The sequence below is a fragment of the Tinamus guttatus genome, unplaced genomic scaffold (genome assembly GCF_059628265.1).
Source record: "Tinamus guttatus ecotype Peru unplaced genomic scaffold, ASM5962826v1 Tinamus_guttatus_pri_ptg000208l, whole genome shotgun sequence".
Taxonomy (NCBI): Eukaryota; Metazoa; Chordata; class Aves; order Tinamiformes; family Tinamidae; genus Tinamus; species Tinamus guttatus.
Window position 1 is genome coordinate 6,736,344 of NW_028288742.1, and position 17,986 is coordinate 6,754,329.

General features: G+C 56.0%; 1 protein-coding gene across 1 annotated transcript; it reads right to left on the reverse strand.

Moving 5' to 3' along the window:
- Nucleotides 1-1,295: 1,295 nt before the first annotated feature.
- On the reverse strand, nucleotides 1,296-17,242 carry NFKBIE (NFKB inhibitor epsilon). Its single transcript, XM_088524220.1, has 6 exons — nucleotides 16,923-17,242; nucleotides 5,156-5,258; nucleotides 4,315-4,537; nucleotides 2,668-2,756; nucleotides 2,100-2,348; nucleotides 1,296-1,753 (listed from the first exon to the last, which is right to left on the reverse strand). Exons 1-6 carry the CDS (start codon nucleotides 17,240-17,242, stop codon nucleotides 1,688-1,690), a joined length of 1,050 nt encoding a protein of 349 aa, XP_088380346.1. The 3' UTR covers nucleotides 1,296-1,687.
- Nucleotides 17,243-17,986: the final 744 nt, after the last annotated feature.

Genomic DNA, 17,986 nt, shown 5'->3' on the forward strand with positions numbered 1-17,986 from the left:
CCTCCCGCGGCCCCCTGCGGGCCGGGACGTGGGGCTGCCGTCACCACTAGGTGGCCACCCAGCATTTATTTTACAAGAGGCTCGTTTATATATATCAAAAAGCATTTATTAAGAAAAAAAAATCACTATTGCTTCTACCTCTTTTCCTCCGTTCCTGCACAGCTGAAGCCCTGGCAACATCAGGCCCCTCAGCCCTGCAGCAGCCGTCGTTCCCACGCCAGGCCGCTTTGAGACCAAAGTGCCTGCTGTCCCACAAAGACAGCATGGATGTCGCACCATGGGTGCTGGTCGGGACCAGCAAGCAGAACAGCGCTTGCTTGCAGCAGGGTCGAGGTCCTGCTGACAGTGGAAGATAGAGGCTCAAAAAATGGAGCAATCCAGGCAAGGGCTGCTGAAGAGACCAAACAAGCTCCAGAGATGCTTGGGTGGAGGGGGAAGCTCATGCTGCTTTCCCAGCATCATTGCCTTGCATCTGTCTTTCCAAGAGGGAAGAGAAAGAAGGCGGCTTGCTCTGGAGCATCTCAGCTGATTGCATCATCCAGGATTTGCCCCCCAAAATAGCAGCTGCTTCCAGGCAACAAGCAGGGAAGTTCCCTGGCTGGGTTGCTGTAAGACACACTCAACATCTCTGTTCCCACAGCACCTTCAGTTGTTGGTTCCCTAATACTCCTTCACACATGCTCCTCTTGCTTGGTGAGGGGGCAGGGAAGGGTGGTGAGCTGCAGAGCAGGAGGGATGGGGAGATAACCCTGCCATCTCCTTGACCTTTAGCCCCAAGGAATCTAAAGTGCAGGGAAGATCCACGGTCTTTTTAAACACCCTCTCCTCCCAGGCCAGAATGTAGATCAGGATCTTTCCACCTTCTTTGTCAAAGAGGAAATCAAAACATGGTAAGGCAGAGAGTGTCAGTCATGACAGCAGAAGCAGGAATCAGTAACTTGGTCTTCCAGCACTTCCTATAGACCATCTTCAGCTCCCATGGCAGAAGGCTTGCTCGGACAGCATGAGAAGCCAGGCCAGGCTGGGACCTCCCAGAGCTGGCCTTGAACACCAGAAAGGCTCTGCAAGCAGGGACTCTCCTGCCCTCCTCTCCATTTCTGTGCCAGCCTCCACAGCAGGCAGTGCTCACCTGCTGCTGCACTAGGAAGGGCACAGGATCCGAGGGCACAGGCAGGCTAGGGCAGGATAGGAAACACCTGCAGCCTCATGCAGCCACGGGATCAGGGTAATTTTCTGCCTCTGTGATGCTGCGGGGGAGTGGAGTGGGTTAGATCACATGAGACCTCAAGCACCCACAGCAAGGACAAACATTTATTAGAGTGTTAACTCTCCTCACCCCACACTTATTCTGATAGTGTTCAGGGGTGCTGGAGGATGCTCCACTGCATAGTTCAGCTACATCTACCTAGTCCATGGCAGGGACAGGAAATTCAGTCTTGCTGGTCTGCAGCACAGACCCTGCCAAGCAGAAACCCTACAGGAAAAAGATCCCCCTCTGTAGTGTTCATGGTGTCACCTTCCTCCACATAGGAAGGCAGCCCGAGGCCTCCAAGGCGGGCAGAGGGGAACAGTATCTCCCAGGCTGGCTCTGTACCCGCTGAACTGCAGGCAGACTATGTCCCAGTGGGCATCCGGGCAACAGCACAGAGGAAGGAGGCAGCCCTATGGGCCAAAGTTGTCCAGCCACTCATTCAGCGCACACAACAGGCTTCCCCGAGATCTTCAGGTCGTCAAAGGGCAGCAGGGCGAGGAGCTGCAAAGGCCAAGGGTGCAGAGATGTAAGGAGGTAGGGTCACGTCTCCAGCAAGCTGGGGTAGGGGCCCAGAACTGCCCAGCCAGCCCTGCAGATTCTCCCACCTCCCTAGGGATAAACCACACCCGGGCTGTCCCTAGAGCTCAAGGCCAAAGGCAGCCACCCCACTGTCCCCCAGTGGGAAACATGCACCCTGATGGGAGAGGTTGACATGGACATAGCTAGAAATTCCTGCAAGGACTCAGGGTGGAGCAGGAGCTCCCCTTCATTAATACTCCAAAACAGCTGACTCTTGCACTCCCCTTCAGGCTCCCAGAGCGAGAGGCCTCTTCGCATGCAGACTCACATCATCGTTGCCATCAGCAAGGTCCTGGGCTGTCTCATTCTCCATGTTCCTCAGCAGCGTGTCAGCCCCAGAGTGCGAGAGGATGGCAGCAATGGCAGCATCCTTCCTGCCCACAGCCAGGTGGAGCGGGGTGCACCCGTTGTACATCTGGGCATCCACGTAGGCCCCGTTGCGCAGCAGGAACTGAACAGCCCTGCGGTTGTGGCACTCCACAGCCAGGTGCAATGGGGTCTTCCCACTCGTGCCCTCCTGGAACAAGCAGATGACAAGGACATGGGTGCAGGGTCCCCCCAGATGGGCCTCCCTGAACCCATCTCCCCCTTTTAGCTAGGTGAAAAGGAGGCAGGCCCCTGCCATAATTGCAGTCATGCAGCCAAATCCCCCCTTGCCGCCTGATAGCCCCTAGTAGGTTTTCCTCCCTGCTCTCTCAAAATCTGGCATCTCCAAGCCCCAAAGCAATCCTGACACTGCCAGTCCCAAGGCTGGAGGGAGCTCACAGCACTGCAGATGCAAAAGGGAGACTGGCTGAGCAGCACCCCAGCAGGGATTACAGGTTGCCCAACATTACCCGAACATCGATGTTGGCCCCGCTCTGAAGCAGCAGAGACATCATCTGAAGGTTCCCATTCAAGGTGCTGATGTGCAGACAAGCTAGGCCTGGGGTGGAAAGACAGGAGAGAGCACCATGGTCACTACAGGTCACCCAGGGGCATGTGACCATCTCCAAGCTCATTGTTATGCACCCAGATTACTGTAGATATAACCTGCACAAAACATACACAAAGCTTGCAATATACTGCAATGCTGCAACGTAAGCATATTATGTAATCCTTATGATTGGAAAAGACCTTCCAGATGATCAAGTCCAACCGTAAGTCCCTCAACACCACACCATACCCCCAAGTGCCTCATCTACACGTTTCTTGAAAACTGCCAGGGACAGTGGCTTCACTGCTTCCCTGGGCAGTCTGTTCCAATGCTTTACCACTCTTTCTGTGTAGAAATTTTTCCCTGAACCTCCCCTGGCACAACTTGAGATAATTTCTTCTTGTCCTATCAGTAGTTATTCTGGAGAAGAGATCGACCCCTGCCTCCCTACAACCTCTTCTCAGTGTAGCTGTAGAGAGCGATAAAGTATCCCGGAGCCTCCTCTTCTCCAGACTAAACAACCCCAGCTCCCTCAGCCACTCGTCGTAAGGTCTGTGCTCCAGACCCTTCACCAGATTTGTTGCCGTCCTTTGGACACGCTCCAGTGCCTCAGTGTCTTTCTTGTGGTGAAGGGCCCAAAACTGAACACAGTGTTTGAGATGTGGCCTCACCAGCACCGAGTACAGGGGGACGATCACTTCCCTGGTCCTGCTAGCTACACTGTTCCTGATACGGGCCAGGAGGCCATTGTCCTTCTTGGCTACCTGGGCACACTGCTGCCTCATGTGCAGCTGACTGTCAACCACCATCCTCAGATCCTTTTCTGCCGTGCAGTTCTCCAGCCATTCTGCCCCAGACCTGCAGCACTTCACGGGGTTGTTGTGACCAAAGTGCAGGATCCAGCACTTGGCCTTGGTGAACCTCATACGGGTGGTCTCAGCTCATGGATCCAGCCTGTCCAGATCCCTCTGCAGAGCCTTCCTACCCTCAAGCAGATCAACTCTTCCTCACATCTTGAGGTCATCTGCAAATTTGCTGAGAGTGCCCTTAATTCCCTCACCCAGATCGTCGATAAAGATATTAAAGAGGACCGGCCCCAACACCGACCCTTGGGGAACACCACTATCGATCGGTCGCCAGCTGGATTTAACTCCATTCACCACCACTCTCTGGGCCTGGCCATCCAACCAGTTCTTCACCCAGTGAAGAGTTCACTTGCCTAAGCCTTGAGCTGCCAGCTTCTCTAGGAGAAGGCAGCAGGAGAAGGTGGCAAAGGCCTTACTGAAGTCTAAGTAGACCATGTTCACAGCCTTTCCCTCATCCACTAAGCAGGTCACCTGGTCACAGAAGGAGATCAGGTTGGTCAGGCAGGACCTGCCTTTCATGAACCCATGTTGGCCGGGCCTGATCCCCGGTTGTCACGCACGCTCTGTAATGTAAATACTGGATGCAACATCCAGTTTCTGACACAGACACAGCAGCTGGCCCCCCTTGCATACACAACTTAGCTGCAGATCCTGGCACTTGTACCTATCTCCGCAGGTCTGGGCTTGCCCTCAGGTCTCACCTTGCCAGTTCTGGAGCTGCAGGTCCTGCTGGTACCCAGCGGGCTCATCCGTGCCGTCTGTGCCCTGCAGCAGCTGCTGGGCGCACTGTATCCGCTGCTGCTCGCAGGCCAGGTGCAGCGGGGTGTTGCCGTTGCGGTCCTGCAGGCCGAGGTTGACTCCCTTGTGGATGAGCGCCTGGATCACACTGGGCTGTTCCAGATACACGGCTAAGTGCAGTGGGGTCTAGTGAGGATGTGGGGACAAAAATTAGGAAGTGGGGGATCTCCAGCAGGCCAGACAGGCTTGCTCAGCAATGCCAACCTACACAAACCACCAGAGCAGCGTGGGCAGGATGTTGTGTAGGAGCAGTTCTCTGTCCTGGGGCTAAGTGTGGCTATTGCAGAGAGACCGCAGAAGGCTTGCTGCCCAGCTGCTCCCCACACCTCGGCTCAGGGGGGAACACCCACGCAGACTGCCCATCTCAACAGGCAGATCTTCCTCTCTGTCCTAGGCTATTTGCTCTCCTATGGTCATGCTGTGGCTGCCACACCATCTGGGGGCATCTGTGATGACCCAGGGCCCTGGCTGTCTAACATGTGCCCAGAGGTGTGTGTGGTAAAGGGCCTGTATGGGCACCTCCTCCCCCTGTGGTGCTGGGAACTGTCATGCCCCTTTCAGGATAATTCCTACTGCTTCCTACTGCCTTCTCCCCCTCCTCAGAAAGGGACTGCTCACATGGGAACTTCACCAAGTTCGGGAGGAAGGGGGTAGGGGAAGCCCAGGGGAAAGGACAAAAAAAGTTGGCACCTATTCAGGGAACAGCTGTAGCACCTGCCATCCTTCCTCGTTACAGCTGCCTACCTGGAAAAGGTCATTCTGGATCTCCAGCACTTCTCTGGGCAGCTGAGCAATGCAGCAGAGAGCCACATCGGGGACACAGTGTATAATGGCCAGATGAACCAACCTAAAAGGAAAAAAAAAAAAAAAAAAAACACAGTGATGAGCATCGTGATCAAGAGCAGAGATCTTCCAGTGCCGCAGAGGGAAATAATCTCCTCACCTTGCCTCCAGCCATCTTCCCTTCCCACCAATTCAGAGCTCTGTGATCCTGCCCTCTCCCAGGGAAAGCTCAGCAGCAAGACAGAAAGGCAGCCCGAGCTTTCCAGGCAGTCCTTCAGCCTGATCATGACAGCAGGATGCAACCTGTCTGTCTCCCTGAGCATCCAGAGGGTCCTGCCCTGACATCACGACATAAGCAAGACTCGATCCTAGCGAGAGCTGCTCAGAGCCAGGCGTCCAGCCTGAGGAGGGCTGGGATTCATCTTGCAGGCCCCATGGGCTGGGTTTGGCTGCGCAGAGGGAACCGGACGCTTGGCTCTGGCAGCTGCCAGGGGAATTCCGCTTCCCCTGTTGCCAGCTACACACCACACTTCTGCTTTCCCCTTGGCAAAGGCAGGCAGCAGAAGCTGGGCAGGAGCCTGGCCGTGCTCCAAGATCACCTGCACAGCACAGTCCCTGTGCCAAGCTATCAGCAGTCCACACGGATTTCCTCTCCTCCACATCCTTCTCTTTGGCACTGGCACAGCAAAGCTGGCACACGTCATGCCAGAGCAGAGGGACACCAGGACTAGGCAGCCTCAGCATATTTGACTGGGTTGCATGACCCTTTCCTCCAGATGTGGCATTTGTGGCTGTTTGGTGGTCCCAGAGCCTGTGGTCTCACAGCCCAAGGTTTTATTTTCAGCCTTCACAGCCCAAGGTTTTATTTTCAGCCTATCTTTCACCCTCCTCTGCCCCAGCACAAGACCACGAGTGAGAGCCTGCAAACTGCACTGGGGTGCGAGTTTCACGGCGGCCCTTGCTGTCCTCGGCACAGTCAGAACAGAAGCGAGACACAGACGCGAGCGGGCAGGGAATTCCCAGCCGCGCACCGTTAACCTGCCGAGCTCCAGCCCCCCAGGAAGCGGCCTCGGGCCTCTGCTCCCCAGCCTCCCTGTCGCCAGGCTGGGCAGGCGCCCCCCTTCAGCAGAGGGGCCTCCCTTGCACCTCAAGGCAGCCCAACGCAGGTCTCTGCCTCCCCATTCACGGACCGAGCTCGCGGGCACGTGCAGGTGAGGGGCGCCAACGAGAACGAGTGGGCGCCAGCTCCCGCTCTCATAACAGACCCAAGCCTTCGGCTGCCTCTTCACCATGCCGGGGCCCCGTGGTCGCTTTTATCTCTGGCAGGGATCAGCTCCAAGCCAAGGCCGAGCACTAACGGCACTGATGCTGCCCACGCTGCTTGGTGGAGGCAGGCAGGGCTGAGGGGTGAAAGGCGGGAGCTCCGCCAGCCGCGGCCTACCTGGCCGCACAGCCCCACGCCAGGCTTTCCTGGGAGCCGGGGCAGCTGCGCCTGGGACAGCCCGCACCCCCCGCACACACAGAGCAACGCTCGGCCCCACGGAGGCGAAGCAGGGCCTGCCTTCTTGCCACCTGCAGGGGAAGGGCATGGATCTGCTGAGCAGCCCAGGGGCCAGCTCCTCCAAAAGCCCTTTCTCTATGTGACACGCGCTCTCCGGTGCGGGCTCTGCTCCTTGTCCGTTTCCCACCTGACAAGGAAATGCAGCACGAGGGAAAACAGGAGCAATTGCTCCTTGGCCAAGGTAATGCGAATACCCCACAGGTCACTAACCCAGGGCTTCCCCACGGCAGGGCAAAGAGACACCAGGTGAAAGGACAGTGGGGGCATGAGGCCCCTAAAGGCTGGAGACACGTGGCAGGGCGGCAGCGCTACCTCCTCCAAAGCACTGCCCAAGGGTGGAGCCTGCGCGTGGCAGCCCAGAGCCCCGCAGCCAACCTGCCCATCCACTGCTAAACAAACACGTTCCTCTTCGCCAAGCCGTCCCAGGGGAGGGCTGTGCCTCAAAGGTTGTGTCCCCGGGGAAGCCCCAGGTCATGCGGAGGCAGGGAATTCCCCGCAGGAAGAGGGGGCCGCTCACATTTGCCTCCGCAGCCCCATGGGGTGCCCCCTCGCCACCAGTGCTCCCAGGGGCAGAGGCCTGGCTATGGGGCCATGCGGAGAGGAGGCAGCGCCCTGCAGCAGCCAAGGGGCCGGGGCCAATCTGGAGGGTTGTGGGGCAGGAGCGAGGGGCAAGAAGGGGGCCTGGCGCCAGCCTAGCAGGAGCTGCAGGGCAGGGGCAGAGCTATGCAAAACTCACGTGGTGGCACAGCCCTCTGTCCATCCTTTCCCACTTTTCCTAGTTCTGGTAAATCAGGACAGGGAGATTCCCTAGAAGGGTTTTCGATCAGACAAGGCTGTGGCACCTGTGCCAAGGTGTCCTTTGCTCATCTTCGGGGACAGCCCCTGTTCTTCCAAACATGCTCCCAAGTGCCATGTGTTGGAAGAAGCTGCAGGATGTGCCTTCTTTTTTTTTTTTTTTTTCTCTCCAGGTATAGAGCAGATAAGACTTCTCAGGCAAGGGACTTTCCAAGGCAATTCAGGTTGAACTTTAAGCCTCTTGCTGCTTTCACTTTCCAGAGCCAAACTCGGCTCCCGGGGGACAGAGCCGCACCAAACGAGAGTGTACGCTGGGGTCGCACCTCGCTGCAGTCAGCCCCAACGCCTCCATCCACCCAGGAATCCCCTGGTCCTTCCGCAGCTCCCCATGTCTTGCCCACAGCACCACATGGTGCGCAGTCACACGCGTGAGGTGGAAACCCCAGCGGCCTCCACCGCCAGCACCTCGCTCTTCCTGGCTTTGGTGGCTCTGCACTTCAGCAGGGTGGCTGAGGGCCAGGAGATCTGGGCTCAGCTCCCAAAGCCCAAGCCAAGAACTAGCAAGTTTGGACGTCTGTGCTGCAGAACATTAAACATTATACAACCGGTGACTTTTCCCAATCAAGCAGAGCTCAGGTTTTCACCTGGAAGCTGGGACATGCCTGCTTCTAAGGACTGGTTTCCCCCTCTGTTCCCCCGCTTCCCTGAGATACAGCCTCCTCCTGCGCTCTCATTTCTGCATTAATTTTCCTCTTTCCTTATTGCCAGGCCTTGACTTCCTAAAATGGGTGCAAAGCCTATGAGTTACTTAGGGGAAGCACAGAGCAGCCGCCAGCGTGGGATGAGCCTACTGCGTGTGTGTGCGCGCACGTGGGGACAGGGGCTCTTTGCTGCGGACAGATGCATTACAGTGACGCAAGGCAGGAATTCGGACTGTCTCTTGCTAACCTGGACACCTCCTAACGCCAGGAGAGGCGAGGTAGTGATGCTATGTGAACCCCCACTTTATGTCAGCCAAGGCAAAAGCCCAGCTCCTGTTTCGGCACAGTAGCCACGAGGCCAGGCCATGGTCAGACTGCTACGCCTGCTGGCATACAGTGCTCACAGCTGAGCCACAAACCCAGGGCATCAGGGATGGAGAGATCTCTATCTGCTGCTGGACACCTCTCCTCATCCAGGCCCAGACCTTTGCCAGAAGGTCCCTTTGCCCTACTACACACCATGCTCAAGCCGCTGCCCTTCCTTCAGCTGCCTGCATGCTGCTCCTCTGCCTTGCACCAACCTCCCTGCTTGCTCTCTCCCATACTCATGCCTGCAGCCCTGGGGAGAGGGCAGTGGGGACTTTTGGAAAGGGCAGCAGGGAGTTTTGAGATAGAGACGCTGTGGCAGGGAAAGCACAGCCATCTTAGGAGTAGACTGCTGGGTCCATCTTCGGCTTGACCACTTGCCCACTAGCTCCATTGTGGAACAAGGAGAATCTTTAGTGCTATATATCACAAAGGTCTGTGGATAGAGAACAGCCATAGCAGATGATGATCTACCCGTCATCAGAGATATCCATCATCCTGGAGAAAAAGGGTCAGAGCTGCCCATCCCTGAGGGTGAACACGCCAGGTCTGAACACGCAGGACTGCCCCGTGAGGCACAACCCATTCCTACAGCGCTTCCAGCTCCCAGGTTTGCAAGCTACCTGAAGTGCCTGGTAGGAAAAGCAGTGCCTGCAACTGGTGCTAAAGTGATACTCAGCTCTGACACATAAGCAGAATTGATGAAGTTACTTCAGTTCCCTGGGTATTTTTTTTCCCTCCCTCTGGAAAAGGCTCTGACTGTGGATACTCCCAGTCCACAGGGCAGGAACCTTGTCCCTCAGAGCTTTTTTCCCTTTCCCAACTCAGACTAGAAGTATCTAGGACAAGGAATCAAGCATCCAAAAAGATTTGCTCTGGCAAATATCTCTCTCTCCAGATAAGCTCACTATTCACAGGCCACAGTAAGAAGAAATTGTTCCTGGCTCCTCACTTTCTTTCAGCAGATGTGTAGGAAATCACACAAACGGTTCTCACAAGAGAAACTTGTTAACAGAAGGAAATGGCATTAGCATCAATATAGAGAAGAGATAGCAGAGAGGAAAACAGCAGGGGAATTCCACACTAGTCCTGCTCTCTCATTCCAGCCCTTTAACCTGCCCTGCTAACAGCTTCCTTGGAGATATCATGAACCTTTGCCAGCAGGCTCAGGAAACACAGCACCATCCTGCCCTGCAGCCCTCTGCTAGCCCAGCGCTCCGCTCCCTTCCTCCCCCCATGCAAACGCAATTCCGTCCTGCTCTGTAAAAACTGTTCCCGCTTTCCTCTGACAGCTCCAAGGAAGCAACTGATCCCAGCCAGCTGCAGCCTTATCCCATGCTCCCTGCCCTGGGTCTCCCACACACACTTGTGCAGGTCCCTTTTCTCCTCCCCAGGGCTGCACGCAGCTGCGATTTGGAGGGGGGCTCCATGGCTAGCAGGAAGAAAAGTCCTGTCAGCCAGAGCGCAGAGGGATGGCTCCTTGGTGGCTGCTTCAGGCTTTCTGACTCACTGAGAGCTCACTGGAGCTCTGGCAGCCTTGCTGGAAAGGGAAGCGGGGAGAGGCAGTGAGGTAGAAAGGGGGGTGTCCAAATGCTCTTGCTGCCCAGCCTCGGCAGCACCACTCTTTCCCAACCTGCTGCTCCTGGGAGCAAAGAGAGAGTTGAAAATCAATGCACAGAGAGGGGAGGCCCCCTTCCTACGTCACCCTGCAGAGGGCAGGTTTTGGGTGCTGACTTATGTGGGCAGGAAGAGGCTATTGGGAGCTGACTGGCAAGGGAGGCACTGAGACAGGACAGCAGGCACCTTGATTTTCAGGCACACACCAAGGTGGGAGAGGCAGAGGTAGAGAAAAGAAGGTGCCTTGTGACTCACCTGCATACTGCAGTCCCTGTGTCACAGCCTCTGCACCCACAGCTTTGAGCATTTGATGATGATGGGCCCCAAATCACAGGAATACTAAATGTCAGGTGCACTTGGACTGCCCTCTTCAAAACAAGGGATCTGTGCTGCAGTGCAGTCACCAGAGGGAAGAGGCAAGCGAGAAGGCAGATCAGCCCACCCAGTCCAGGAGGATGGAGCTAGTTTCATGGACATGGGCTGAAAAACAAGATGAAGGATTGCAGTAAAACCAGGAAACAACCTGAAAAGTCCACTGGCTGGCACAGCTCCATTTCAGAAAGATCAGATTCCCCTTCTTGCTCATCAAGAAGCAAAAACACCCTCCTACAGTTTCCGTACACACACAGGTGTCTTCAGGTCAGAACAGTTCCTTCCAAGAGGACAGTGCCTGGACTTTGCCAGAGTCTGTACAACACACCTTAACAATCATTTACAGCCCTGCAGAAGTATCCTCACCGCCACAAGAGTTTCTTTTAACAAGGCACGGGCTTTGGGTCTAGAATCTTACAGGGCCTCCCTTTCACCCTTACATCTGCTCTAATCACTGGGACTTCCTGTCTCTGGGAAGCAGAGACCATCCCGCACAGCTAACTGAGAGGAGCACAGCAATCACTTTCAGACCCCACATCCTCTCTTCCTATACTGCCAAATCGGACTCCTCTTTTATCCACATTGGATTAAAAAAAAAAAAAAAAAAAACCCCAGTAACTACTACAAATAAAATAAAATACTTTCTTCATTAGTTCAGCAGAGCTCAGCTTCCAAGCCTGCCTGCAGATTGCAAGGACTCAAAACGCTCCCACCTCAAACGATCTATTATACCAGGCAATGGGCTTCTGCAGCCCAGGGCATGGAAATTTCCAGCTGTTCTTTCCTTCTTACTGAAGTTCCCTATGTCTTTCCCCAGCTCCAAAGTAAATCTGTGCAGGTGGAAAGTCTGAAGAAACTTCCTCTAGGCCAGGCTGAAGTCATCAGAACAGGGAAAAATCCCTACCTCAGAGGACCAACCCCTACATAAGAGGCCTTACCCGTGCACGTGTGACCCTGCAGCATGCAGGAATGTCTGGCGTTTGGGGAAAACTCAGGTAAGAAGTTGCAGGCAGGCATCCTAAGGGAACCTTGCCCAGAGCAGCCTGCATTCACTTTAAGGGGCTCCAAGGCCTTCCCTGCTAACCCAAGTCCTGACATGCACAGAGCAAGAGCCGACAGTCCAGGCAAAGGGAGCTCGACACAACCCATCCCCTCCTTCCAGCCAGCCACGTTACACCTAATTTTCTTCTTTCCTCCACAGCGGCAAATGTGCTAAGGAGCAAACAAGGATGGATTTGAATTCCCTTGGCAACTGAAAAGGACAAGAAGTTTTCCAAAGTGCCTAAGGAGAAGAGCAGCAAAACAAGGGTTTCAAAATCGGTCCAAGACATGTTCCATTAACCTCATTTTCACTGAGTAGCTCTCTGGAGATTAGTTACTCCCAGGAAAGGATTCTGCCTGATGTAAGACCCTAGAACCTGGCCCACAGCGGGGAGAGGCCACACATGAGGACTGTCCCTCGATATAAGAGCCTCCTTGTCTGCATGCCTGCTCACATCTGGCATGAGGTCTATGCCTCTTAAATGGCACCAGCTGGTGTCCTGTGTGCCCAGTCTTGAGACATGGGGCAGCTAGAGAAATGGGAAGGCAACTGAGTGCCCAGCCATTGGCAAATGTGACCCGCAGCCTCCAATATGGACTCACCTGCTCATAGCATGAGGCAATCGCACAGCACATCTGACCGAAAGGCCACGTGCCTATTAATCAAAAGCAAAGTGTGGAGACACAGGCTGCGAGAATGCAGGCTTAGGGCATGGAAAGGGCCCGTGAAAATGTCCAGCTCCACCACAGGATGCCAGTCCCTATTAACTATGACCATTCCACTGCTGGGCAGCCAGGAACAACCCAGCAGAGCTATGCTCCCTGCAGTGAGCACCTTTAATCCTGCCCCTAAAACTCTGTCTCTCCGGTCCCCTGCTGTTTCTTTGCACAGTGGATCTCTTCTCTGCTCTGCCATGTTGAGTTTCCCCCCTAGCCTGCCATGCCTGCGAGCTGGGATCCAGAGTACAGAGTATTCAGCAACACTTGTATTCAGCAGGACAGGTTCTGAACAAGCGGCAACACAGGAGCAGACAGTCTGAATGGTGAATGTCTCTATTTCCCTGGACGCAGAAGAACCCTAGGGCAGGGCCATGGGAGATGGGAGAGTTAAGGCTGGCACATGGTAGTCAGCTGTTAAAAGGGGCTGTTTGCCCTACAAGATGAGGCTTGATACTTGATGGTTACCCAAGCCAGGAAGGGTTCCATGGGAAAGACCCTCTTCACTACCACAGTTGCCAGTTACCATCACTTGGAGGACAGACCAGAACATCAGCTCTTGCAGGGACCAAAATTTGCTTAATTAACTCTCCCCAAACCCCTTTTAACGCATCTCAGCCCACGAGTCACCAGCACGTGATTTCTTATCAGCAGCCAGGGCAGCACTTGTCTCTAGTGGAAGGAGGAAGTCAGGCTTCCTCTATCACCCTCTCTCCCCAAGACACTACCCACTCCTTACCCACAAATGTCTGACCAAAACTGCTCTGTCCATTTTCCACCTTTCTTCTCAGATTTGAGCTGGGGACCCCCGACCTTCAAAAAGCCATGCTGCTTTGCATGGAGAGCCCATGCAGAAAGCAAGCACCCCTCTGCAGAGGCGTAGCACAGCACAGCACGGCGGGCTGCCTCAGAGCGAGACTATGCAGGCCAACTTGCCTCATATACACTGTGCCTAGCTGCCCACTGTCAAGGAGTCCATCGCAGTGGCATCAGGTACCGATGACGAAAGCTGGTGTATGGCCCAAGGACCAAGACAGCAAGAAAGGGAAACATGCGTAAGATATACATATTACTAGAGAGGAAGCTCAGCCTGATTTCCTCCACTGATAAATCAATTCTATCTCTCTAGAGCTGGCAGAGGCTGCCATAAGACCTAGCGAAAGGAGAGGTTTTCCCTAGTGCCAGAATGCGTCAGTCAGTCCGGCCACATCCCATCCCACCCCACGGAGGCTGGCCCCACACCCACCCCTTTCCCAGGACACTGAAGCTCTCGTGATCAGGCCAGGGACAAGGGGGTTTCCTCCGTGACTCCTAACAAAGGTTGAGTTTGTTTGGAGGCCAGGGCACAACGATAACAAACTGCGGCCTGCCCGGAGTTAGCCATTCCTGCAGCTGGAAAGCCCCTCTCTTCACTTCCACGCAAAGCCATCCCTTTGGGATTAAATTCGTCAGAAGAAGAGCTGGTTCAAAAGGAAAAGACAGATGCTTGGAGGAGACAGCCTGAGCTTGAGGGCAAGGGAGCAGCCTCCTGACAGGACTTGCTCTCCACCCTGCCATGCAGTAAACAGGGTACTGCTGCCCTAAGTGCACCCGCCATCCTCCGCCTGTCGCTCCATGTTTCCTCCTGTTCCTTGACCTCTGCTGCTATTCCAGCTCTGCTGATCCAGCTCCAAGGCTGATGTGCCACTGCCCAGTTAGCACAATGACTTCCTCAAGGCAAAGAGGCTACCACTTGCACTGGGGAGGGCGCGGGCGGTTGGGTTTGGGTTTCAGCAAATGATTCTTGGAAGGCAGCTGCTCAAACAGAGGTGCCCACACATTTCACTGACCATTACACCCATAGCGCCTGTGTTAGCTAACTTCCTTCCTACGTAAACAGGTCCCTCTAATTTTGAGGGAGGGAAACAGTCAATTTTAGCCTCATTGCTTCATCCTGCCTTAACTAATGTCCTTCTCCTGCGGAGGTGGCAGGAAGCAATTCAAGGAAGATCCTCTTGAGATTGTCTGAGTGCACCCTTCTCCCCTCTGCCTTCGCCTGGCATACTTCTGCCACAAGCACCAGACTGACAAACACAGCTTCCCCACGTCTCGAGGCCAGGCTGGCCAGCCTGGGGAGGCTCTGCATGCTGGAAGGGTAGTGCAGAAGAACAGCCAGCCTTTCCATGAGCTCCTTGTGTGCTGGGTGCAGTGCTCCTCTCCACCTGGTACTGGCAGGGGCAGTTGGGGAAACAGGAACTGTTTGAATAAACCCTGAACTTTTTGTGTTTACAGAATTACAATGATTACAGGGAAATGTTATTGCCTAAGTCTGCTGAAAAAAAAATAATGATACTATGATTCTAGGCCTAGTCTTGGGTCTGTCTTGTGATAGACATTTAAGCAAGGCACACAAGATAAAGTGCAGCTGACTGAGATGAAAAGAAATAGTCAGGTCTGCCTCAATAGATGAAAAGGAATTGGCTGATGACCATATCTGATCCTTCCCACCCCCTGCAGACCTCTAATCATACGGCGAGTGATTTCTCCTTAGACTTTAGCACTGCTATCAGCCCGGATCTGTTTTTGCATAGAGAAGTAGCAGTAGTTCAGGGACGTGTTGGGCGCTCACAGTCCTATTTGCATTGAGTGGAGTGGTGGATGTTCTGCATTGCTAAAAATAACCCCCGCCTACCTCTCCCACAGGCTCAGGAGACAAATCAGGAATAGAAGAGGCAGAAGTCCACAACCTCATCACGCTGACCACAAGAATATGTCCGTTTCCCAGCACTGGGAGCAGATCTCAGGCAAGCAAGCTCCCTGCACTGACTTCCCTGGCCCCAAGTTCTATGAGCAGCACTAACAGCAGATTTTTCACTCCCTCCCTTACTCTTTACAGATTTCCCATTCTAAACTGCACACGAGGGAAAACAGAAGAGTGACTGCAACCACTTGGAAAGCTCTCGGAAAGCCTCTCCTGCCTAGAGTAACTAAGGCAGCACCAATTAATGTTTCCCTAGTTAATTAGATGCTTGTGTTATGTTCCAGCCAAGCAAGTCTGACAAGCCACGGGTTCAGCCACCTTGCGAGACAGACTCAAACAGGAAAAGCATCTCCAGGCAGCTGCATGTCCTGGACTCACTGAACAACAGAGGCTGGTGAGCCCTCCCACCATATAACATAACGGGACCACGGAGCGGGGGAGCTTTCCTGCGGCCTTACTTCCACTGGCCTAGTAAAGACCTGCGGTTCTCTCTGCGTGCACGTTGCCTCTGGAGTTGCAACTGTGTAAGCCAGCAAGGTCTCCCATGGAGAGAAGCTGCAAAGACAGCATAGAGACAGGGCAGCACAAGCACTCCGCTGGGGAGTGTGGGAGGCTGCGTTTCGTCTAAGCTCACTGGCTGTGAGACTTCCAGCCAATCCTCTGGGCAGATCCCCCGGCGAGCACTAATGAGCTAATTAACAGATGAACAGGTTCCTCGCTAACCAGGAAGTACACACGTGGGCTTGCTCCCATCTCAGCTTCCACCTCAGAGACAAACATGCTCTGCCAGGCAAGGGCAGAGTCTCCTTGCAGCTCCTGTTTAAGCCTCCCGCATGGCCGCCATTCAATTCATCTGTCTTGCTTATGTTAATGCCTCCTAGTTTCTCTTCCTCTTGCACCATTACTCAGTATTCAACTCTAGCCTGGGCTTGGGTCAAAGCTCTGCGTTTCTCAGATGTGAGCGCATTTCACTCACACTCTGCCCTCACTTATGATTAAGATCTTCCGTTGAGGGAATGTACAACAGGAAAGAGACATGATTAGCTGCATGTAGTTACCAGAAGCCAACCCAAATACCACCAATATGATGTTTCTGCCCTCGAGAGGGCATTACGAATGTGGGAAGCCCCTCTCATCAAGAAAAAACTTGTTCTCTCCATTACAGAGACATGGAAGGACTGTCCCTTAGCAGAGCGTGTGCCACAAATTTGCAGAGCTGTCCATCAGCTAGCAGATAGGCAAAGCAGGAGGATTTTGACCACAGAATAAGTAGTTCACAGGTTGCTCAACTAAGCAGCATCTGTGGGCCTAGCAAAGCTGTCACCAGGTCGTGTTCTGCCTAGCTACTCTTGTTTTGGGTCTTGCTCACGTGCCATCTCATACAGACAAGCCAGCCACACCGGTGATGAACATCCTCCAGGGTGTGCGTGTGGGGAGGCTGATTTGCTCCCACACCACCATCCAATCGCTAGTAGCCGCACAGCAAGTGGAAATTGGCTTCTTGCAGCACGTCCATTCTGTGCCCTGATGGTGTGGAGCAGGAAGAGCAGCAGGGCTGCCTCGTCCTACTTGACCCGCCGGACCTGCCTCAGGTGACTTGCTCGCCATCCACCCAAACCCGTGCCACGGAGCCGAGCGCTTGTGCGCGGCCTGAAACAGGAGGCCCTGGGGATCGGGGAGGCTCCCGCAGCGCAGCCGGCCGGCTGTTCCTCGGGAGAACTACAGATAAAGACCCCTTATCTCCGCGGCAGGGCTCCCCGCGAGGGGCCGCGGCGGCCGAGCCCGGCGCGGGGGGCAGCGGGCGCGGGGGGCACTCACGTGTCTCCGTCCTCCGAAATGTAGGCGAGCGCCTCGAGCTGCTGCTGGCTGAGCCCCGGCGGCGGCGGCGGCGGCGTCTCGGCGCGGCAGGCGGCCGGCAGCGCGCGCAGCGCCTCGGGGAGGCCGCCGGAGCCGTAGCAGGAGTCCAGGCGCTCCTCGGCGCCCGCGCTCTCGGCGGCGCCCGCGCTCTCGGCGGCCCCCGGGCCCTCCCGGCCGCCGGGCAGCGAGCGCAGCGACTCGATGCCCGAGTCGCACTGCCCCTCGTCGCCCTCCCAGCCCGCCGTGTCCTGGCGGCACTCGCCGCCCGCCGCCCGCGACATCCTTCAGCGCCCGCTGCGCGCCTGGCCCAGCGCCGCGGCGAGCCCCGGCGCCGGGGGGCTCATGGCCGGAAAGCCGGCGAGCCGCGGCCGGCGCGGAGGCTGAGGCGCCGCGGCTCCTCCTCCCGCCGCGGCCCGCGCTGAGTCAGCCGCGCCCGGCCCCGCCCGCCCGGGATTCCCCCGGCCCCGGCCCTGCTCCCGCCCCGGCCCCGGTCTCGGCCCTGCTCCCGCTCCTGCTCCCGCCCCGGCCCCGGCCCTGCTCCCGTCCCGGCCTCGGTCCTGCTCCCGCTCCTGCTCCCGCCCCGGCCCTGCTCCCGCCCCGGCCCCGGCCCTGGCCCTGCTCCCGTCCCGGCCTCGGTCCTGCTCCCGCTCCTGCTCCCGCCCCGGCCCTGCTCCCGCCCCGGCCTCGGCCCTGCTCCCGTCCCGGCCCTGCTCCTGCTCCTGCTCCCGCCCCACTCGCCCTCCGCCGCCCCGGCCCGGCCCCGGCCTTGGCTCCACGCGCAGGCTTGGCACCCCTGCTCCCCACACTGCTCCCACGAGCGTCCCCTGAATGGGGGGCTGCTCTCCCGGCCCGTTCCATCTTCCTGAGCGGGAAGCAAATCCCAGTGTGGGGTGTACGTGTGTGCAAGGGCTGGGCAGCCCGGGTGTGCAGGGACATTGCTACACTGTGTTACACTACCCGGGACAGCCTGTGCTGATGTGGCCCTGGCCCTGCCACCTCCCTAAGTGTGTTTGTTTGGGTTCTTT

Bases quoted from the DNA above. Each gene is read 5' to 3' on its own strand.
- NFKBIE (XM_088524220.1), bottom strand. From the start codon at position 17,242: ATGTCGCGGGCGGCGGGCGGCGAGTGCCGCCAGGACACGGCGGGCTGG. The intron at 4,538-5,155 runs GTAGGCAGCTGT...CATCCTCACTAG, and splicing joins TCCAGAATGACCTTTTCCAG to ACCCCACTGCACTTAGCCGT. The intron at 2,757-4,314 runs GTGAGACCTGAG...TTTCCACCCCAG, and splicing joins GCAGCTCCAGAACTGGCAAG to GCCTAGCTTGTCTGCACATC.